The sequence below is a fragment of the Grampus griseus genome (assembly GCF_964374135.1).
Source record: "Grampus griseus genome assembly, chromosome: 1".
Classification (NCBI taxonomy): Eukaryota; Metazoa; Chordata; class Mammalia; order Artiodactyla; family Delphinidae; genus Grampus; species Grampus griseus.
In genome coordinates, this window is record NC_139017.1 from 129,072,609 (window position 1) to 129,096,542 (window position 23,934).

Here is a 23,934-nt window from a genome sequence, read left to right on the forward strand (position 1 = left end):
CACCACAAGGCACAAGACGGTGCTTTGCTATTTCAGATCTCCTGAAAACTATCTTCCTTTTCCTTGTTCCAAGTTAACCGTGTCGAGGTTAATTTATCCACCTCAGAAGGAGCCAGGGCCCAGCTGACCCTGCTAAGATTTGAAATTATAGTTCTTGAGTCAAATTTTAAACCAAGCACAGAGAACATTTTTTTTTCTAGCTAGGACATCCAAACAAAATACAATACCACCCACCCCCTCTAAAAAAATCTGGTTTCTTTCTGAAATCAAAAGAGCGTTTTGTAGGAAAGAAAAAAGACAGATAGAAATAGTAGCTTATTTTGCTTTAATATCCCAAAATATTTGTGTGAATGGGACTACGCTGCAGAACAAGGCAGAACTCTGTAGACAAGCACGTCTCACTCTGAGGAAAGAACTGATTGGAGAGAAGGCACCAGAAACTGCATTTTGCTGGATTATATGTAAACGGTAAATGGGGGGAAAGGCTCACAAAGGAGAAAGGAACTTGCACTGTCATTTCACAGGTGGATCCTAAGGATGGAAATTAGCCTCATGAGCTGATGCTCAACCTCCATCTTCCACTGTAGTGTAAACAGGACCTGGTGCTAAGGAGACAAACACCCACACACCAGTGGTGCACGAGGACACAAAAAGGAACTGACGGTAGTATAAGCCCATGGGTCCCTTTTATTCTCTTTCCCGCATGGCTCCTACGGGCATATCAATGGGCAATGCCTTGGAATTGTACCATTTGTCAATGACTGGTTAGTGGAAAAACCGAATCCTAAAAAGCCTGGGTGAATACACTTTGTTTCTGTTCATGCTCTTCAATCAGATGACTCGGAGGGCCTGGGGTGGAGGGATGTACCGCATCTGGCCCGTCTTCTTAGGTGATAACAGTGGGTGCAGTGCGTCCTGTCCTTTCCTGGAGATGGGACAACTTCAGGGCAATAGAAATAAGGGGGGCCAACATGACCTGAGGGAGACACAAAGAGAAAAACCTTTGCCATCCCTTTCTCTAGACACGGATCCATAGCTCCAGCCCTGAGTAGGCCTCGAGCTCCAGACCCATGTCTGACTGCTACTCCGATAACCCAAAGGCTCCTCAAACTCTGTAAGTCTAAAAACAAAGACATGTTCTTTCTTCACAAAAAAACCCAGTGCCAGCATTCCCTATTTCAGTCAATGATCTATTACATAAAGCAAATGAATGACTAGGAGTCATTCTTGATACCTTCCTCCCTCATATTCCTGTTGTCCAACCCACCAGCAGCCTAAGTGACTTATCTTCTACCTCTCTCCCATTGTCACCCAGTTCTCTCCATCCCAGTGCCACAGCTCTCGCTAAACCAAGTCCTCCCTCTTACCTGGAACAACTGTGCTTCCACGTCCGCTTCTGCATCCTCCTATTTGTTTCCCACACTCTACCCAAAGAACTCTTTTCAAAATACACCACCCTCCCATCTACCTCTCACTTAAGGGAAAAAAAGAATTCTGCTGTTGCTTGAATAAATAAATATTTTAATATTAAAAAAAGAAAATTATGTATCTAGTTGAACTGCCCATTTTATAGATGAGGAAACTGATACCCAAAGAAGTGAAGTGATTTAGCCAAGTGATTCAAGGGCAGAGCCAAGAGTAGTACATTTTCTATTGACCACTGTTGCTTTCCCTCGTCTAAATCTCTACCAACTCATTACACCTGGAAGAAAGTTGGAGAACCACTGCACGCACTGACATACCACTTGCCATCCCCCTTGGGGCTCCAACAGTCCCAATGAAGTGCTGAGGCTGAGGCCCAGGGGAAAGGCACGTCCCCAGATAGAATGGTGGTACACCTGGGCATGTGGGCACCTTGCATCCTTCAGGGCCCTCCCACTTCCTGAGGACTATGGTTCAGACGAAACAACTCTCACTCATTCTTTGTATTTACCATGTGTCAGGTATTAAGACAGAGAAACACAACTTCCTTCCTCTTTTGCTCTTGTGCTATTATTCTGTGGATCTACAATGTGGACACCATCGCCTTTGACTTTAGTTTTAGAGATGTCTCAACACCACAGCAATCTGGCGATAACTGGAGCTAATGCCTGGCCACTGGAAAAACTGTAAACTTGAAGCACCCTTTCATTTCTCTCTTTTTGTAATAAAAACAGTTGTAAGAGCCACTTTTCCTCAAAAGCTAGTTCCATATGTCAGGCAGTGTTCAGAATTTTGCCTTCATTATCTCCTTAAATCCCTGTAACAACTCTGTGAGGTAAGTAGCGTTCTGCCATTTTACAGACAAAGAAACCAAAGCTCAGAACATTGAAAAGACTTACCCAGGGACACACAGTTATAAAGGAACTGAATTTAAAACAAGATCTAACTCCAAAATGGGTTAGAGAGATCAAAATCACTATGCCAGGGGTTTCCAAATGAGTTTCACAGGATTCTAATTAGGTGTCAGAAGGAAAAAGGCTTTGTGGGAGAATAGACATGGCGAACTGGCCTATGTACTGCAAGTCTGCTCCGAGCTTGAAGGCGAGGTGTGTGTTGTGAGCTGCTAAGACGGGGCTAACGTACCCCAGCACTTCCTAAACTGGTTTTGGCTCTGGAGCTCTGGTTGGGGAGCAGTTTCCAAAACAAGGAACACCCGTGGGGAAACTCTCCCCTGTGCGTCCCTGCTTCCCCATTTGGGTGGTTGTCCTCCAAGTTCTCTGTTCCACCTCTGGTTCCTAGGGCCCCTCCTCACTCTAACATACCTCTGGAGACACTCTGGGTGGGGCTGGGACCCCAAAATACAGGTTGCAAGTCCGAAGACTCTCCCATAAAGACCTTTCTTTCTGGGCCACGAAACAGTCTCTCCCTGCCTACCCCCTAGCCCTGACCAAATCTAGAGCCAGTGTATGTTCTGCCAGGGCAGGTGATGAGACCAAGCAAAGTGGCAAATAATCAGTGACAGACCAGAATACCAGATCAGGGGCTGATCTGAAAGATTAGTTCTCTTGAATCTGCCACTTAACCAGGCGTGTGAACCTATTAACTATTATTTAACCTTTCTGAGCCTCCGTTTCCTTATCTGTAGAAGGGGTATTAATAGATAAGAATAACAGATTTGAGAATGAAATGAGTATATCCACTTGGGTAATGGGTTTAGAACAGAGCTTGGTGAATAGAAAATGCTCAGATAATTATTAGCTATTATTGCTTTCTGATGCACTGAAGAAGACGTGGAGGAAAGTGAGCCCACCTGTCTGATCATTTGAGAAACGGGTTGTGATGACAGGCGCAATGGAGCCACTACCCTTCCCTCCAACAGAAAGAACTAGCCGGGGCGCAGGGCCTGGGCATTACCTGGGGGTCCTGGTAGATCTTGGCGATGTCCTTCTCATAGCTGTCGACGTACAGTCGAACGGTGGCGCCTGCACTCCCGGTGCCGCTCAGTCGAAAGATGATGCGAGAACCGTCTGCAAAAATGAGCCGCAAGCCCTGGGAAAGGTAACAGAGTTTCTTTTTTCCTCACATGCTGGAAGAAAGATTGAAGGCTGACAAATTATGAGGGGTCTATTTGGAGATCTAATTTCATCCGTACTTGATCAGTTGGAGGATTAGATCCTTGAGAAACGGCCACAGTTGAGCCCCGTGAGTCTGCCCTCGGTCAGCCTGTCACTGCATCCAGCCAATGGGGGTTGGGCTCATGGGGGAGAAACATCCCCAGGGTCAGGCGGGAGACAGGATCCTGGGGAGGCTGGCTGACACAAGCCCTGCCCTCTCCATCCCTCTTCCCTGTGATTTATGGACTAACCATTCCAGTTTGAAGCCTAATAAATAAGTTAATAAATAAATAAGCTGCTAGGTACGGAAATCCGATTTCCAAATCAGGAGGGAAACACGGACAGAATGGGCTGAAACCAGAGCAGAGGAGGTTTCAGGTGAAACAGAGGAAGAACTCTTTGCAAAACACTGATGGAGAGCCTCAGAGTAGAACAGGGGGCCATGTGCCCCAAATGGCAGAGGCCAGCTATTCCGACCTATTGAGCCAGATCCAGTGGTCAGTCTCCACCAGTGCCTGATGACTCAGAGCAGGGCCCATGTGGGTGCAATGCCAAGCCCCGCCCCTCTGTCTCCTGCCCTCCCCCTTCCCTCTCTGGCCGCATCTCTTGTCCTCAATAATCTTGATTCAGGGAAAAAAGGCTGGGGACTCTTGAGGTAAGAAGGCTGAGCAAGACAGTTATCTGAAGACCCTTCAGTCTTGATGAGGCTGTCAATTCTTCCATAAAAAGAACTTTGCCTAAAGCTGATGGCCTACCAAAAGGAAAGGTACTACCTCTCATCTACTATTTGTCACCAGACCCAACCCAGGGTTTAATCATGCCACTCAGCACTGAAGACAGTGGATGAAATACACAGAGTACATTCCCACTTAGTCAACATGGGGAGGATACAGTTAATACCCGTTTACCATTTCCTGCTCTCTAGACACATACCAGGGTTGGCCTCCGTCTCCCACAACTTTCAACTTGAAGTCTCTTAAATTTTTTTCACTTGACTGCAGATGCTATATCTACTTCAGAAGATTTTCCCCCCTCCCCGGTCTTCCATCTAAATGCTCAGACTTTCTGATTATAAAACGTGGAGCTGCTGACTTCCTCCTCTGAGCACAGAGCACAGGGCCCGTCCCATGCATACCTCAGCATCCCGCCTCTCTCCTGGTACATGCCGGATGCGGCGCAGAGTCGGGGTTTACTTTGCCTAAGGGTCTGTTCTCTCTCTGAAGCCTCACCACAAAATCTTCTGCTCTGCTCTGCGCCCCCCGGACCCCACCCTCCGCTTTCCTACACCCACCCTCTCCTCAATCCCAGGCCTCTCTTTTTCTAATTATCTCAGACATCATTTACGATCATCCATACTAGACCCAAAGTTCTCACAGATGGTGAAAAAGCATAAGGAAGAAAAGCCACGGGGCCAGAATTTTGACAAAGGGAGACTCCAGGCACTGAGGGTCACTGTGGCCATGCTCCATCCACTCGTCCACTACCTGCTCTCCAGAGAGAGACTTTAAATAAGTCCTGCAGCCCAATTCCTTCAAAGCTTGCTGGATGCCTTGAGAAGGACCCAGCCAAAAATCTGGGTCTGGATCAGAAAAAAAGCTAACTGGACAGCTATAGCATAATATTACCTCCCTCTTTATTATCTTTGTTTCTAAGTTATGAGTCCATTCTGTGACAACAACAACAGAACCAGAGGAGAGAGGAGCCTGAGCCCGGGTGTTAGTGAGAAGGGCTGACCCAGCCTGCACCCTGGGCGCCTGGTGCCCAGTGAGGGAAACGCTAACAGTTCTGTACATATCCAGACACGGTCCAGGGTCTCAACTGTGATGTCCTCCCACGCGCTGCTGTGTTAGGGTCAGCTGCGAGTCACGTGCTACAGGTAATAACAGTGAATGTTTCTAAGTCTGTAAATGGCTTCTCTGTTTTTTTCTTCTTTTTTAGAAATCAGAACATATCACAGAAATGTCTATGAAGAGGCTACTCTCATGCCACGCCGGCATCTGCTACAAGCTCTTGAGAGAGAAGAAGCAGGTTGAGGTCTAAGGCAGCAGTTCTCCATCTTTTTAAGATGCTAGGGCTCTTTTCTGCACACACTCACAACATGACCTCTTGCATAGAATCCTGGAGAATGTAAAAAGTCTTTCTGGAGCCTACACTAAGAATCCCAGAATGAGGGCATAGGGGTGTACGTAGAATCAGGGCAAAAACCATGTTCCCTACAAGTACCAGTGCAAATCATGTGTGACTCAGCAGAAAGCCACTTGAGAAAACAGGGCAGCAAAGGACAAATGACCAAGAAGCCTTTTTCTTTTTTCTCTTGAGATTTCAGAGATGAAGCTCCGAGGCTTCTCTCCCACATCGCACATACGTCCGTTCCTACCTGATTTCTTGAAACACTTCCATCCACCGGATCATTGTATTCAAAGTTATCAATTTTCACCACAGTGTAAACTTTATCTCCCACTGGGAACTGTTTCCCCACGAAGGAGCGATCAGAGATCAGGGCCTCCAAGTCCTTCATCATTTTGTTTGCGCCCTCGGCTTCCACCTCCTCGTAATCATACCTGGAAGAAATCACAAAGTTGAGGCCTGCGGGCTGACTTCAGATCACACCAACTTATATCACCACTTTCTACAGCCTTTGTTTGGCCCTCCCCCAAACCATCTAACTTCAGAAGAAGCTGGCAAAAATATGAGCGTGTCATTCTCTGGGGATGGAGCAGACGAGGGATGAAAAGAAGGGTTTGGAGGGTTTCAGGAAAGGGTTAGGAGCTTCTGAATAAGCAGAAAACTCCCATCTTGGCTCTTCTACAGAATAAAGCTCTTAGAAGCTTCAAAGGCTTTTGAGAGAGATTATCTAACATTTAATCACCACATCCTGAGGATGTAGAAACAAAAGCAACGTTATCTGCATAAATGCACACGTGACTCAGGCACTGCTCTTCCAAACTGCTGGAGCTTCTATGGGATAAATGCCGGGAAGGCTCCCAGTCTGGGACCTGCCTGAGGCTGCTGAGATTTTGGATAAGGAGAGTTCCAGTCTCCACAGGAGCTTCCTCAAGTAAGGCCAATTCTTTTTTTTTTTTTCCGGTACGCGGGCCTCTCACCACTGCGGCCCCTCCTGTTGCGCAGCCCCAGCGGCCATGGCCCACGGGCGCAGCCGCTCCGCGGCATGCAGGATCCTCCCGGACCAGGGCACGAACCCGCGTCCCCTGCATCGGCAGGTGGACTCCCAACCACTGCACCACCAGGGAAGCCCAAGGCCAATTCTTCATTGACCAAATGAAGGAGCCAAGCCCTAACTCTTTTTTTTTTTTTTAAGCCTAACTCTTTACACCTGAAATGCCTCCCTCCTCTCAGTGAGAGTGGATTCCCGTCCACAGCATTCACCCTGACAGAGGAGGCCTGGTGTGGATGCAAAAGGGCCAAGAAAAAAAAGTATATCACAAATGAAATTCTATGACTGTTACTTTTCCTCCAAGAATTGTTCTTGGCTTCTTTCTTATGAGGTTAAAGACTCTTACAGGTGGCTTTTCTTGTCCTAGTGGCACACACCCTCTTGAGAGCGTTCTTTTTTAGAGGCTCAAGATAGCAGAGTCTGTATTTATTTGCAATAGTGAAACAAATATGATATGCGCAAGCAGACACCTCTGAGACATGAGAAATACCAGGGAATTAAGGCCAACTATTCTGGCTCCAGGATTCCATGAATCAAGGACAGCAGTCCCCTTAATCCTGAAGTCAGCTCTTTCCCCCAGTTAAAATGATAAACAGCAAAAAATTACAACCAGGTGTTTGTGCTTTACATCTGTGACCTTTGGGTGTTTGAGGGAAATGTTCTATAAATCCTAGGCACAGAAGGGTATAATGGAAAGAATCTGGGCTTTGGAATCAGAATGAGCTATGAACCCAGCCTTTATTGGTTACTAACTGTGCAACTATGGGAAAGCTGCTTCATGTCTTAGAACCTCAGTTGCCTTATCAATAACTGTTTTCGAAGCTGATGTGAAACAATGCATGCAAAAAGCACTTTTGTTAAATAAATGGAGGGTATAATGGAGTCTTAACTAACCATAAATTCAGTTTCTGAGGACTTTATTTGTAATACTTGGTGAGCAGTTATTTGAAATGAATAAAAATGTGTTAAGATAGTTTTTAGATGGAGACTCCTAATTGATTCAAGAGTGACCCTCTCTGAACAAACCCTCCTAACCTTATTCCATTCTGGTTACTTTTCATTTGTTAACTCATTCATTTATCTATTCAAAGCACATTTACACAATGTCACTATGAATTAGTGTCTGGTGATACCATGGATTACAAAAACAGATATGGTCCTGCCTTCATGATCCTTTAGGCTCTAGAGAGTTCATGACTGCTGTTCTAAATTACCAGATTTTTCTGGTTCTTAGAAAGTAGAGATTCTTGCATTGGTTACCAGGGCTACTGTGTGGTACCACGTGGCAGTTACTACTTATACCTTCCACAAAAAATAACCTGAGGGAGAAAGATAGCAATATACTTGTCCAAAGTCAAAAAAAGGATTCTGATTAAGGAGGCCAAGTTCCTGAAGGCTGAATTCTTTTCCTGACTATCCAAAGATCATGGACCATTAAATCTGTGACATATTTTAAAAATTCTCTAGTCTAACTCACCTATTTTATAGAGAAGGCAACTGAGGCTCAGAGAAATAATACCTTTGTATTTCTTACATAAATAATTTATTTAATATGCTTTTCCTCATATTTATTTTCCATAATTAGAATAGTGAGGTTCAGGAAAAAAATTATTAGATTTTTACACTTACTGTGGGAAAGGCAAATTGAAATTAGTGAAAAGTACAACTGGAAAAAAATGTTAATGCTTCTTAAAAATAGAAGTACAGGGCTTCCCTGGTGGCGCAGTGGTTGAGAGTCCGCCTGCCGATGCAGGGGACACGGGTTCGTGCCCCGGTCCGGGAAGATCCCACATGCCGCGGAGCGGCTGGGCCTGTGAGCCATGGCCACAGGGCCTGTGCGTCCGGAGCCTGTGCTCCACAACGGGAGAAGCCACAACAGTGAGAGGCCAGCGTACCGCAAAAAAACAAAAACCAAAAACCAAAAAACATAGAAGTATGTATGGTAAAGAAGACTTACTAACTAGTCTAAGTATTTTGTCCACTGATGAATCCCCAGTGCTTGGCAGAAAGTAGGTACACAGTCAATATATATTGAATCAATGAATGAAGTATTGATAACTACACAGCCTTTGGGGACCTATTTTAATGAGTCAGAAAAGTTGATTTAGACTAAGTATAATTGTTTCCATAATTTCAGAAAAAGTTTCCATACTTTCAGTGTCCCAGAGTTTATAGAACACTTTCAGACTCATATTTCATTTAATCCACTCAATAGCTAGACTGTTATTTCCATTTCTACAAATGAGAAAACTGAGTACAGAAAGAGGTTAAATGACTTCCCAATCTACTAGGGGGCAGAAATAAAATTCTAATCCGTTCTTCTGAATCCAAATCCAATGTTATTATCATGTCCACCTGATAGGTACATTTAAAAGGCTGACAAAACATTCATTCTTTTGAATATGTTAACTAAAAGTTTTAAGCCTCGTTCTTTACGACTAACATAAAAGTTGACTTCATCTCGACCCTGACTGAATTATATTAAAAATCCTCAATTGATAGAGGCTGAAGGAACTGAGGTTTTATTATCACTTAAGACAGGGAGTAAAAAATTTGTACACATGAGAATTCTCTCTATCCACTTCCCCATGCTACCTCTGTACCCAGCCAGGCTGTGGCTTACCTGGTGAAGAAATTCCGGCCATACTTTTGCCAGTGATCTTTGAGGATGTCCTCCACACTCTGTTTGCGGGTGGCTAGGATGGAGAGCCAAGCAAGGACAGCCCAGAGTCCGTCTTTCTCACGGATGTGGTCAGAACCTGGTCGGGGGACAGCATGCGGCTGTGAGAAACGTGATTTCTCCAAAATATTTGGGAATAAACTCCTCAACAGTATATGACCCAACCAAAAAAGTCATAAAACTTTACTGAGGAACTTGAATACATGGAAGAAACCACGTATTGAATAAAGCCACATACTATTGAAAAGAAGGTGATGCTTCCCAAAGTAATTTTAGAAATTTAAGGCAAATGCCAATAAAAATGTCAGCAGGGGCTTCCCTGGTGGCGCAGTGGTTGAGCGTCCGCCTGCCGATGCAGGGGACGCGGGTTCGTGCCCCGGTCCGGGAGGATCCCACATGCCGCGGAGCGGCTGGGCCCGTGAGCCATGGCCGCTGAGCCTGCGCGTCCGGAGCCTGTGCTCCGCAACGGGAGAGGCCACAGCGGTGAGAGGCCCGCGTACCGCAAAAAAAAAAAAAAAAATGTCAGCAGAATAATTTGGTGGAACTTGATGTATCAATTATGAAGTATGAATGTGAGTGGAAAAAACAAAAGAACATGATCACTGTGAATTTTTAATAACTAAAATAGTCTGGTAGCTTAACGGAACAAAAGAGAGCACCCAGAAATAGACCCAAACACATATGAGACTTGAATAAATGATAAAGGTGTCACTTTAAGGCTGTAGGAAAGAATGGATTACTTTTTTTTTTTTTTTTTTTTTTTTCAGTACGTGGGCCTCTCACTGTTGTGGCCTCTCCCGTTGTGGAACACAGGCTCCGGACGCGCAGGCTCAGCGGCCATGGCTCACGGGCCCAGCTGCTCCGCGGCACGTGGGATCTTCCCGGACCGGGTCACGAACCCGTGTCCCCTGCATCGGCAGGCGGACTCTCAACCACTGCGCCACCAGGGAAGCCCCTGGATTACTTTTTAAGTAGTATTTGTCTAACTAGCTAAACAGTTGGGAAAAAATCCGTTTTTTTCCCTATAAAACACCATACAAAAAGAATTCCAGATGAATTATACATTCAAATATAAAAACTGAAAACCTTTAAATATTAGAAGATATATATATTTTTTTTAAATCTTAGAGATGGCAAATACATATAAATTCAGAATTCATAAAGAAAAAAATCTATGTATTTTTCTACTTAAAAATTAGCATTTCTATCAGCAAAACTACTATAGATAAAATTAAAAGGCTAGGGCTTCCCTGGTGGTGCAGTGGTTGGGGGTCCGCCTGCCGATGCAGGGGACGCGGGCTCATGCCCCGGTCCGGGGGCATCCCGCGTGCCACGGAGCGGCTGCGCCCGTGAGCCGTGGCCGCTGGGCCTGCGCGTCCGGAGCCTGTGCTCCGCAACGGGAGAGGCCACAGCAGTGAGACACCCGCGTACCACAAAAAAAAAAAAAAAAAAAAAAAAAATTAAAAGACCATTGGTAAACTTAAAAAAAAAAAATACACATTTGCAATATACAGTAGATATTTAAAACACTCAATATAGAAAAAGTTCTTATATATTAATAAGAAAAAAGTAAAATCTTGATAGAAAAACAGGCCAAGGATATAAATAGGCAATTCATCGAAGAATAAATATAGGTACCCAATTTACATAATAAAAAGCTGTATTTTTAAGAAGACAAATTAAAGTTAAAATCACAATAAGAAACTGCTGCTTGTTTGACAAATGGCCATAGATTTAAAAATGCAAACACCTAGCATCAGGGGAGGCATAAGGGAAATGGGATTCCAACATGCTGCTGCTGGGAGGGGTACAGTCCTTCCAGAGAGCAATTTGGCAAAAAGTATGAAAGGCTTAAAAATGGACCTACTTGTGGATCCTCCTGGATCCTCCTCCAATCCTAGGGTATCTTTCTTTAACCAAAAGGGGTTTGGTTAAATAAACTCTGGCACATCTGTCTCCTGCTAAGGTCCTTGCTAAACTCTTTATCAAAAATAACAAATTGGCTCCTTTGGATGTGCTTATATGCATGGAGATCCTTTCCCAAGAGCCTGATGGGGAACAGAACTCTCATTTTTTTGCCTTTAACTTCCTTATTCTAAAAAGAGCGGACGATATTGAGCTTTACTTTCTGATTTCTGAATAGGACTCGATACAATCCCTCCAATAATGTTTTGCATGTTATCATGCCTTGAACTTTTTTATGTACCTCTCTGTCCTTCTTGACTTCCCACTGGGTCTTATTCTCCTTACAACTGTGAGAGTATCTAGCACAATGCTGGCGATGAGGCATGAGGTAAGTTTGTTTCCTTCCTCTCTTCATCCTTTTTGACCCAGTTCAAATATCCTCTCCTATCTGAGACTAGCTCCCAGCTTCCCTGGACAGTGATGAGCTACTTGTTCTTCTCGTACAGCAACTGCTCAAAACATGTGGTGCGGCGCCATACTCCTTGAGCCTCGGCCATCTATTTATGAGCCTTTTACCCCACTGTCCATGTATGTCTTGGAGGCATCTCTTATATCTTTGTAACTTAGTCTGGTGGCTAGCATAGCACATGGAATATATTAAATAACTAATTGTGAAGGAGTTCATAAATGAATTAATCAATTAATATTCTACTCCAACATCTTCTCTTTCTCTTTTTGGTTCATAAAAATATACAACTTTTTCCCCCAAAAGAGTCCCTCTTCAGTAAGACACTACTTTTAGAAACAGCAGTTCTCAAAACCTGGATGCTGACAAACTAGAAATATCAGGCAATACTTTTAGCACTTTATATAACAAATTGAAGAAATGTTAACCTAATTTTATTAGCTATGGACTTTTATTTGCCTTTAGTGCTATTTCAAGGAACAGAAAGTTAGCTCTCTGGCTCCTACAGCTTTTGCAAATGATACGTTTTGGCAATAGTTTACCCTGAGCAGTAAGATCCTAGCAGCTCCCCCAGTATACTGAGAATTCATGACAGAAGTGTACAGCTTGGAATTATTCATCTGTGAACCCCTAGGTTTGGTTTTTTTTTCCTGCCCTTCCTTCCTTTTTCTTTTCTTTTTTCTTGGGGGTGGGGTGCAGAGAGGCGGAAGGGAGGTGGCTAGACTGAAAGCATAGGGGGCAGTGTTCGTTTGTGCTTTTCCTATTCTAAGTAATGAACTGGCTTTTTCCTTTATGTAGAAATGACAATAAAATCTAAAAATCTCACCCAACTCTGACCAAGTTACTTGGAGATAACTAAATCACACACCTAATATTATAAAGAAGTCATCTGCCTTGGATAATATAAATAAATATTCTATTCCATTTACACAATCCCCAGTCTCTTTGAAAATTCTCATTAATTTCACTAATCACCTTGGATGTATCAAAACTCTAGGTAACTCTGACTAATACTCAGGAAGTCTGGGTAAGTTTCATTTTCTTTAGGGTTCTAATGAATGATGACAAGTTAGTCGTGAAAAAAGGCAATGGTGTGTGTATGTGTTTCTCAAGCTACTGTTGTTTTTGCAGTTGTGGCAGTTGTTCAATGGAAAACGTTTTATGCTTAAGAGTCAGAAAACCTGAATCTGAAACTTACTTATAAGCTGCTTGAATTTGGACAAGTTACTTAACTTTTCCAAGCCTCAGTTTCTTCAACTGTAAAATGGGGATGATGCCCCCTTTCTCACACAATTTTAAGACTTTACTGCGATAGAGAGTGGAAATAGTTTATAAATTGTTAAGTACAATATAAATGCAAGATACCATTATTAATAAGGGAAAATAAAAAAACTTTTAGGGAAAATTAACATTTTCTACTACCTCATTAAGCTTTCAAAAATAACGTCCCTTGCAGCTCAATAACAAAAAAACAAACAACCCAATCCAAAAATGGGCAGAAGACCTAAATAGACATTTCTCCAAAGAAGATATACAGACTGCCAACAAACACATGAAAGAATGCTCAACATCATTAATCATTAGAGAAATGCAAATCAAAACTACAATGAGATATCATCTCACAACAGTCAGAATGGCCATCATCAAAAAATCTAGAAACAGTAAATGCTGGAGAGGGTGTGGCGAAAAGGGAACACTCTTGCACTGCTGGTGGGAATGTGAATTGGTATAGCCACTATGGAGAACAGTATGGAGGTTTCTTAAAAAAACTACAAATAGAACTACCATATGACCCAGCAATCCCACTACTGGGCATATACCCTGAGAAAACCATAATCCAAAAAGAGTCATGTACCAAAATGTTCATTGCAGCTCTATTTACAATAGCCCAGAGATGGAAACAACCTAAGTGTCCATCATTAGATGAATGGATAAAGAAGATGTGGCACATATATACAATGGAATATTACTCAGCCATAAAAGGAAACGAAATTGAGCTATTTGTAATGAGGTGGATGGACCTAGAGTCTGTCATACAGAGTGAAGTAAGTCAGAAAGAGAAAGACAAATACCATATACTAACACATATATATGGAATTTAAGAAAAAAAAGAAAAAAATGTCATGAAGAACCTGGGGGTAGGACCGGAATGGAGACGCGGACCTGCTGGGGAATGGACTTGGGGATATGGGGAGGGGGAAGGGTAAGCTGTGACAGGGCAGGAGGGTGGCATGGACATATATACACTACCAAGTGTGGAATGGATAGCTAGTGGGAAGCAGCCGCATAGCACAGGGAGATCAGCTCGGTGCTTTGTGACCACCTAGAGGGGTGGGATGGGGGTGGGGTGGGGGGGGAGGGAGACGCAAGAGGGAAGAGATATGGGAACATATGTATATGTATAACTGATTCACTCTGTTGTGAAGCAGAAACTGGCACACCATTGTAAAGCAATTATACTCCAATAAAATGTAAAAAAAAAAAAGAATATAGAATCAGAGAAATCTGAATTAGGTAGAATAGAAATTTCAGAAGGTATGGTGCTTGATAAAAAAATAAAAATAAAATAAAATAAAAAAATAACGTCCCTTAACTCTACATAATGGGAAAGAAAATGGAATATAACCCAATATGTTCTTTTTTTCTGGGCAGTGTGATTACAGTGCTTTTCTCTTCTTCCTTATCTAATTTTTTCCAGTTATGAATGTGAATTACTGGTATCATTTTTTTAATTAAAAAAAAAAAAGCCAATCCCACTGAAGTGTAAGAAAGGGAAAACTATCAGCAAGCACCACTGATCCCAGCTGACAGGAGTTTTGCCTCAGGTCTTTTCATACTTAGTCCAGGTCAGGGACCAACTAAGCCTATGGGGACTCTGCCCTTTCAGCATCTCCAAACACCTGTCACTTGACTTTGACTTAATCAGCACCTTGTGACATGTATAAACTGCTCAGTCAGGGCACACGCTGGTCTCAGCCAAGAAAAATGTCAACCTTTGTTCAGGGAGCCAAGAGCCAATAGTTTGGGGATTAGGTTTCATTTACCAGTACGAGCATCTCAGGAGTGCCCGGGCTCCTGCCTCTGCCAGGCCAAGGCCTGTGGATGGACCACGGCAGCAGAAAAAGAGCTCCACAGAGTTCTCTGAAAACCCTAGCATCCATCTGTCCGCCTCTGTCTCTCTGCCTCTCTCTCTTTCTCTGACCACCTCTATCTCTCCTTCAATCTCCTAAACATGCCTGGAAATGTCCACCCCACATATACCTATTAGCCTGGCCAACATCTCCTGCAACTACTTTCAACTTCCTCCTTATCTAGGATGCCTTACTTGTTACCCTCTGTCCTTACCCCTATTCTATCACACCCTGTCTGCTCTTACCCCAACCTACGCCAAGAATTGTATCCCCAGCTCATGCCTGGTGTGCAGTCAGCTCTCAATACAGGCTTGCCCAGAGAATGCCCAGACCTCAGCTGACTGGCTGGGAGGTCCAGCAGGCCTGCTCTGTCCACAGTGCTATCCTCTTTGGCTTCCACTGCACAAATGACTTCCCTGTGAAAGGGCAGATAAGCTCCTCAGGAAGCCTTTTCCAGACCACGCCGGCCTTCAAGGGGGCTCCTCCTCAGCAACCCCCAAACTTTCCATTTATCAATTCATCCTGCACTGCTTCATGACTGTCCCTGGAACTTTGTTTCCTGTGGAGGAAATTGGTAAGCGCCTGACAGGCAGGAAACGTGTCTTAACCCAAACTCCATTTGATACTCAACAAATTTGAATCAGTGCCTACCATGTTCCAAGTATATGAGAAAATACTAAGATGAATAAGATACGTTCCCTGCCCTCACAGACGAGCACAGATGTACAGATGAGGGAGACAGACATGCAGGTAACAGTTTAACTGAGTTAGTTATAATTAGGGTATCAGCCTAGTTCTACTGGGGTGTTCTGCCTGGGAAATTTCCAGAGATGGGATGCTCTAACCTTCCTGCGGGGGCTTTACCTACAGGAAAATGTACTCAGTAGGTATGCAAATCAGGGCAGGCAGAGAAGTAGATAGGACGTCTAATCCCCTACACCACAGAACCAGGTTAGGCGCCCTGACTATACAGTTCCCAGAGCATCCTGTACTTCAGTTTCTATCACTTTCTATTACACTTGTAAGAGCCTAGCCGGGGTCCGATTTCCTTCCCCAAATGTGGCCTCCACGGAGTCCTCCACAGGGAGGTTATGCTTAACACTGTGTTCCCAGAACCTAATTCAGTATCTGGGTTACAGTCAAAGCTCAATAAACATTTGAGGAATGAGTTGATGAAAAGAAGTATAAATGTGAAGGACTTTTCATAAGAAATTAAAATTAAAAGAAAGCTGCAAAGCGTGAATGCTGTACTTCTTCAAGATATCACTCCTATATAATATATCATCACTAGGACCTTTTCAAGATGGGATGGGGGAAAAATACTGCTAACCTTTGGACCCAACCAGATCAGAATTTACTGGCATATTTCCACATGATACCAAGTTAATCCTCAACCTGGTTTCCTATCCCTCTTTCCCAGGACCCCCCACTTTTCCCAAGGAAGAGTTTAAAAAGCAGTGACATTCTATTCTAATCAGTGACTTCACTTTCTATTTCCTTCCCAGCTTCCCAAGAATTCAAGGTTTCCCTCCACCCTTGTGCATGAACACGTGCGTCAGCATCCACAGTTAGGGGGGCAAATAACTGCTCCATGAGATCAACCAAAAACAGCAGGTTCACCCTGTCTAGTTCTGGTGCCCTAACAAAAACACCTTTATCGGGCTTCCCTGGTGGCGCAGTGGTTGGCGGTCTGCCTGCCGATGCAGGGGACACAGGTTCGTGCCCTGGTCCGGGAAGATCCCACATGCCACGGAGCGGCTGGGCCCGTGAGCCATGGCCTCTGAGCCTGCGCGTCAGGAGTCTGTGCTCTGCAACGGGAGAGGCCGCAGCAGTGAGAGGCCCGCGTACCGCCAAAAAAAAAAAAAAAACACCTTTATCCCTGGCATTTGTAATGCTGACGTCTGAGGAAGCATCATAGCCTTGGTGGCTACAGTAGTCATGTTAGACAGTCGCTGTTTCTCCACCAGGAACAGACTAACGTATACCTGGTAAGAGTCATATTATGGCTTGTGCTTTTAAATGCTAGTGGTTTGTTTTATTTGGTGAGCCAGTTCTGAAGTCTGACTCCTATGCACCTCTTTGCCAGTAAACTTCTCCTTTTCTTTCATGAAAGGTCATCTCGTCTCACAAAGACCTTGGGTCCTCAGCTCTGGACTATGGAGAGGGAACGATGCTGAGTCCCCACAAGAGTCCCAGACTGCAGCCAGAGGTGAGGTGGGCATTCTCCACGGAGGTGGGCATTCTCCACGGAGGTGGGTGTTTAAGCAGAAGAGCACTGACTGGTTATTTATGACTCCAGCAACACACAGAAAATTATGTCGGATAACGTTTAAAGTTCTTTCCTTTCCAACAGCAGGATTCTGTTGGTCTGAATGGATGATGCCAAGTAAAGAGCGTGTTCTCCCATTCATTCAACAAGTGTTTGCTGAGCACCTGGTCCATTCTGGGATTTATAGGAGGCTCTGGGGATATGACGGAGAACAAGACAGATGTGACTCCTGTCCTCATCGAGCTTACAATCTAGTGGAACCAACAGACGTTATTCAAGTAATCATAAATAATTGTGAAGTTACAGCTGTAATACGTGCAAGGAAGAAGTATGCGGTGCCATGAAGTCCAATAATAAGGGGATTGGACCCACTCTGGGAGGTTAGGAAGGCTTTCCTGAGAAATTGCCTCTGCTCTTGCCTAGAAAAATACACACATAAATGACCCTGTACTCAATTAAGCTACAGAATTTAAATATTTCAAAGCTTGTAGAATCACTTCTCCTTTACAGAGAAGCTCTGTAAAGGAACCGCTGGAAGCATCAGCCAACAAGGGGCATAGTAGGTGGAAATTAACTCCTCTATAAATAAGGAGATCAGAAGTTCAGTTAAATAAGTTCAGCTGCACTCACTTAGCAGTGGAGACCCATGGCTATGCAGCCTGGTTTTTTAAATGCTTATCTCAGAAATATTGCAGAACAATTGTCTTTTTTTCAGAGAGAGAGAATGAGTTTGTGGATTGTTCTTATGATGAATTCTCTCTTTTGATATAAAAGATATCAAAGGGCAGATAAAACCATGGTTGGTACTTAGTATTTGATGAGTGGGTTAATAAGTAAACAAATAAGAACAAGCTTTAACAAGAAATAATTTAAAATCTAATACTTGGATTCAAAGAAATCAGTTCCACAAACGTAACATGGGGACTTTTCTTGGCCAATGTTCCTAAGTAAAAGCTTAAGGGGGTTTAATTATCTACAACATTACATGGGCTAAACAGTATTACGAAATGTCCTAAAAGCTAACATAAATGAAAGTTACATCAAGAAAACTACAGGGTCCAGTTTTCTAGAAATAGTCATCCCATCTACTCTTTACTTGTCAGGTCAATCGTGGAGGATTTGGGCTCAGTTCTAGACACGATCTTCTTCAAAGGGCATTGGTGAACAGGGAAGCATCAAGAAACTCATGCTGGGTATATAACCAACGTGAAGTGGGGGATGACTGGAGGACTAGGGATGGGTGGCCAGAGAAGAGAACTGCCCTCTGGCATCTTGAAGGCCTATCATGCGACGGAGGAGCAGCTAAGACTCTGACCCACCTTGACCAGTGCTACCCACATGGGTCTGTGGGGCAATACGTTACTAGATATACCACAAAAAAGAGATATCGCAGTTAACTATGCTTAGGTAAAACTGTACAAACAGGATTCCTTATAGCAGAATGTTTTGGAATCTTCAAATGATAACATCATCATGAATATCCAAGACAGAAAGGTATATTCCATGTTTCCCAATCTGTATTGAACTCAGAACTCTTTCATGGAACTAGTATCTTTCCACACATCCAAACACCCTGGAAAGACCTGTTCTAGACTTTTCTCTTTTCGCTAGGCTCAGTACTGAAATAGGTACATGGGGTCAGGAAACCAAAGGTTTAGACACGGTGCCTGCCTTCAAAGACAGCTTCATCCATAGGGAAGAATTATTGACACCAAGTCTGCACTGGATAACACTGAGGAGATTTCATGGGAGAAGACCACCTCATAGGTCCATTGGGTATTCATCTAGTATCCCATGGAGTAACATGGCACCATCCATACTTTATGAGGTAGGAAAGGACTAAGCAGTAGACTTGTTACCTCTTACCAAAGACCTAGAACCTTGGGAAACCATGTAGCCTTTTTTGTAGACATTGTTCAACCCCCCAGACTCATCCATCTTTCTTAATACTCTCCGATTCCATCAAGCCAATTCATTACCAAGAAGTATTGCCACTCCCTCAAGGATATTAAACTGCTTAGAGTTTTGTCAATGGGTGTCTCAAATTTACCAGCTCATTCTACCCACCACGCCCTAGGACTTGTAGGAAAAGAAATCAGCATTCTATTCTGTTTAACTAGCATGACTTGCAACTTAATGGCAAGGCTGATAGAATGATAGATTTTGACCTTTTCTTTGCTAAAGGATGGAAGAATAGTACTGAAGGACCCAGAAGACGGGTCCTTTTACTTCAAAATATTGGGTAGAGGAAATAGGAGGAGAGGAAATAGGGCCACTGAAGTACCTTGTAACCTGGCTGCTGGAGACAACACGAGGGAAAGGGCCACACGCCTGAATGAATGTTTAGAAAAGAAAGAGACTGATGTAGGATGGGTTACAGGAAAGTCATGGAGGTGGGAATTCAGGTCGTTATTGGACAGACATAGAAGAGGAGAGAGAGCATAGAAAGTGGGATCTAGGGGTCTTGGGACATCTCCCAAAGCGTACCATGTTCTACTCTTTCATCATACCACAATTTACATATAGATCCTTGTCGTCAACTTCTTGATCACCTAGCAACTTAGTTCCACCCTAATGGTCTCCCTCCACTTAACCTTAATAAATCACAACCTGTTGCTAAGGAAAATGTGTGCCTATTAAAGAGGAAGATGTACTGCTGTGGTGAAACCTTCTCTTAAATAAAAACAAGAAACTGACTCACTCCACCATATTTCTTCTTAGAAATGAAAACATTTATAAAGGTTTCCTTGACCACCGAGGGAAGAAAAATGTGTTTATCACTGTTTAATCCCCACAGACTCAAGGATCAAACTTCCTGCCTCAGTAGATGTGATCCTCTGAAAGTAAAATTAGCCCTCCCTGGCAGAACGTGCTCATTGCTTTTCAAATGTGTACACTCCATCAGGGTTGTTATAAATAAGCTGTATCTTGATTTAGGACACATCAGCTACCGTTGCTATTTCAGTGCTGCCTTTAGCAGTCTAAGCTTTCTTTCACTGCAAATAGCATTTACAGGAAAGAAATCGGTGGCTCAGGACTGCACACTTACCGGTCCCGAAGCTCTCCTCCCCACAAAGGGACAGTCTGCTTGCATCCATCAGATTCCCAAAAAACTTCCAGCCAGTTGGGGTTTCATACAAAGTGATCTTTGTAGCATTAGCCACCCTTCAAAGGCATGAAATCAAAGTTACATCACAGCAGGACTGCTAGCATAGCCATGTGAGGGATGGAAAACAGCAACCATTATTGTATCAAGGGTCCCGTTTAGTATTCCTCAGAGGTACACATAATTCTAAGATTGGTGAAAAATCATATGAGAAAACTTGCTATTATATGTGGAGTCAGCGGAGGGGGGAAAAGGGGACGAAGAAAGAATTAATTCAGGTCACTGAGTTTAACATTTTAGAAGAAGCGACAGTGGCAAAATGGGCAAGGCTGTTTGGAGGGCCATTTAAACCCACATGTTTTGGATACAGACAATATTTATAACCATTCCATAGTGAATAAAAGAGTGATGTTTTGATGCACCTATAGTCATAGAGACATAGAATATTGGGTCTGGGAGGTCAGTATTTTACTGAGAAGGAAACAGGACCCAGAATGTTATGTGATCAGCCCGAGGTCACACGGCCAGGATGACCAATGCCTGCTATCCAGCTGCCCAGTCAGTGCTCCTTTCATTTCCCTGGAAGGCCCCCCAAGGACAGTGCCCAGTGCAGTCTCCCGTGTGCACCAGCTGCACCCACACTGATGCATGGTCCCCTGTCCCCCCCAATATCTCTTTTACCTCTCCCTATATTATCCTTAGCCTATTTGAAACCTTTGAGTGACTGTTTTTTTAAACCCTTGCCCTTGAACAGGAAAAGTTACCTACAATTCATTTACTCTTTTAGTGAGATTTGCTTTCCAAAATGCTTGTCTTATCACTAGCAACACAATATCATATTTCAATTCTAATATTTGAGGAAAATTAGATCTACGATTTTGAAACCTGTGAAAGTACAATGAACTTTTTTCTGGGTAATGAGGTATTTTCCATTGTGATTCTATATGTGGATTATCAATTTTTTCAGAACTTGGAATTAAACTGTTTTGGATTACACAGAAGGTATTTCAGGACCTGACCAGTCTAATGTACAAGAGCGTGGCCACACACCAGCTCACGACTTCGGATGGAGGATGTGAAGGCAGAAGTACCAGGTTCTAATTCTAGCTCTGATGTAGCTGTGGGGTCCCGGGCAAGACTGCTAACTACTCTTTTGGTTTCCTCCTCTTTAAAATAAGGACTGCTATGAGGATCAATTGAGATGGTGAATGTAAAAAGGCGCTGTGTCAACTACAAACTACTATATGAATATTAGCCACTACTTTGTTAGCTGAAGTCAGCACTAGTTCTATAACACACACACACACACACACACACACATGAAATAGAAAACTACTGTATAGCTCAGTGGTTGGGAGCAAAGGTTCTGGGTTCAAATTCTGCTCCATCATTGACTAGCTGGGTGACCTTGGGCAAATTAGTTAATTTCTTTGTTCTTTCGTTTTCCCACCTGTAAAGAGGAGTTAAATATAGCATTTACTTCATGGGGTCAGTCTGAGAATTAAATGACTTAAAACATATCTAGTGTCTAGCATAAGGTAATGTTCAATTAATATTAATTATGATTGTAAGCGCCTAGATACATACATTCTGCTTTCCTCCCTGGCCTCGACCTTTTATTCATTCACTTGTTCTTTATCTATTCATTCAGGAAACATTTATTGGACACCTAACATGGTCTAGTTAATACTCTCCCTGGTTGGTCCTCATTTATAACTTATATTTTTCAGATGTTTTAGATGTGATCCCGTAAGCTACCCTAAAGCCTTTGCAAGTGAGATGAAATACAATCAATCAATAAATAAGCAAGTCAGAGATATCAACTGTTTACTGTCACTGGTACCGCCTTTCTCAAAAACTGAATGCACTTTTTTTTAACTATTCTAGCTTTACGTTTACTCAGATTTTGGACAAATGAACATTTACTATGCTTGTGTGTGTATGGGCATCTGATGGGGGCTGGATGAGGGATGTTTTTTGAAAGTTCTGCTGAAACACTGATCTTACATCCAACTGCTCTTTCATCCAAACTCTGTGTACACTGCTAAGGGAAAGTGAGTCTCTAGAATGATGTCTTGACTACAACGAAGTGCTATCCATTCATTTATTCATTAACATTCAATCATTCATTTTTAAAAATGATGTGTGTGTGTGTGTGTGTGTGTGTGTGTGTGTGTGTGAGGCACACCATGATCAGGAAGAGTTTAGGACAGTGAATAAGACATTCTTTTCTCTGTAGAAGTTTCTAGTCTTACAGGGCAGATAGTCAAGTAAACAGGCTATCAGGACACAGTGTGGTAAGTGCCAGGATGGAAGAAATGCAGGGTGCTAAGGGAGCACAGAGGGGAGACAACCAATCCAGAAAAAAGTTCATCCACTCCTTCATAAAATAAACACTTCCATAGCACATACTATGCATCAGATGCCCTAGCTGAAAAGGGAAGAAGGATGTTCCCAGCATTGTGAAGGGCCTGGCGGGAGCCAAGGGAATGGAGAGACGTACCGGTCCAGGGCACCACTGGTGGGCATGCTGCGTGCAAAGCCGCGGACCCCGGTTTGCTGGAAATACGGAATGCTGAAGATGTTGGCAGCAATGACAGCCACAGAGTCTGAAGGGTTCACAAAGAACCCATGCTTGCCCAGAATCATGTTTCGATCCTTTGGGAGAAGGGGAATTCAAAGGAAGATCTTTTAATCAAAGTGCTGAAGAAACCAAACTATCTTACATGGAGGTTTTATAAAATTTAAAACTATGATACATTTATTCATACTGGCTTCTAAACACTGGATTTTATTCCTAATGGATCTGTACAGTACCACTGGGCCAGTGGCACCTCCGTGCCGAAGAGCTAAAACTGTTTTAAATTAAAGTGCAGGCACAAACTCCTTCTGGGCCGAATCCTCTGTTCTCCCTCGAGAGGCCAGCTGACTGTAACCTCCCCGACCTTTTCCAAACTCTGGAACTAATCACCTCTCTTCTCTCCCAAAAGAGAGGAGAGATCACAATGAGAGGAAATATGGGCTCTTTAGAGTCTGGTAGGTCTACCAGGCATCCTTCAAGGAACAAAGCAGATCCCCTCAAGGAAAGGCTTCTAAATCTTGGGCCCTCCATGTGGTGCAGGACCCAACAGAACATGCTGCCACCTCACTGCTCTCCTGGTGCCTGACATACCAGAAGTACTCAAGTAACTGAGATTATGGAGGGAGAAACTCCCATCATGCACTGCCACAGAAAGATGCATTGCAAATGATGTCTGCTAGGGACCCTTCTAATTTCTCCAAATTTTGATATGGGAATATCTATTTTTAGGAAACAAGGAATTCTAGATGATGTTAAAGAATAATAGCAACCACCAAAATATATTTTCGACTAAGTAAATATGTGTAGTGTTTACTATCTCTGAGATATCAAGTATACAAACCTAAGACAGTTTCCCTCCTCGTCTGTCATGTACTCACCAATGTAAATAAAAGTGCGTGTTCATTTAAAATATTAATTGTAGCTAAAGAATAAAATGCTAATTCTCTCATTATAGTTTCATCTTTCAGCTAATGTGAATGAACGGGTGGGTATATTATAAGGCCAAGACCCTTGCCAGAGATTAAGTAGCTAGCTGCTCGTTTAGAGCAAAAACCTACCTCAGGACAGGTACCTAGAACCCAACT

General features: G+C 43.2%; 1 protein-coding gene across 2 annotated transcripts in view; it reads right to left on the reverse strand.

The window, feature by feature from the left end:
• Positions 1-304: 304 nt before the first annotated feature.
• PGM1 (phosphoglucomutase 1) overlaps positions 305-23,934 on the reverse strand; it is a 58,089-nt gene continuing 34,459 nt past the window's right edge. For both annotated transcript variants that reach the window (XM_082670620.1, XM_082670621.1), the window contains exons 6-11: positions 22,772-22,926; positions 20,212-20,327; positions 9,335-9,470; positions 5,914-6,097; positions 3,337-3,471; positions 305-976 (exon numbers count right to left, since the gene is read on the reverse strand). In XM_082670620.1, the coding sequence (XP_082526746.1) occupies positions 887-976; positions 3,337-3,471; positions 5,914-6,097; positions 9,335-9,470; positions 20,212-20,327; positions 22,772-22,926 (816 nt within the window). In that variant the 3' untranslated portion in view covers positions 305-886. The remainder of the gene's footprint in view (positions 977-3,336; positions 3,472-5,913; positions 6,098-9,334; positions 9,471-20,211; positions 20,328-22,771; positions 22,927-23,934) is intronic.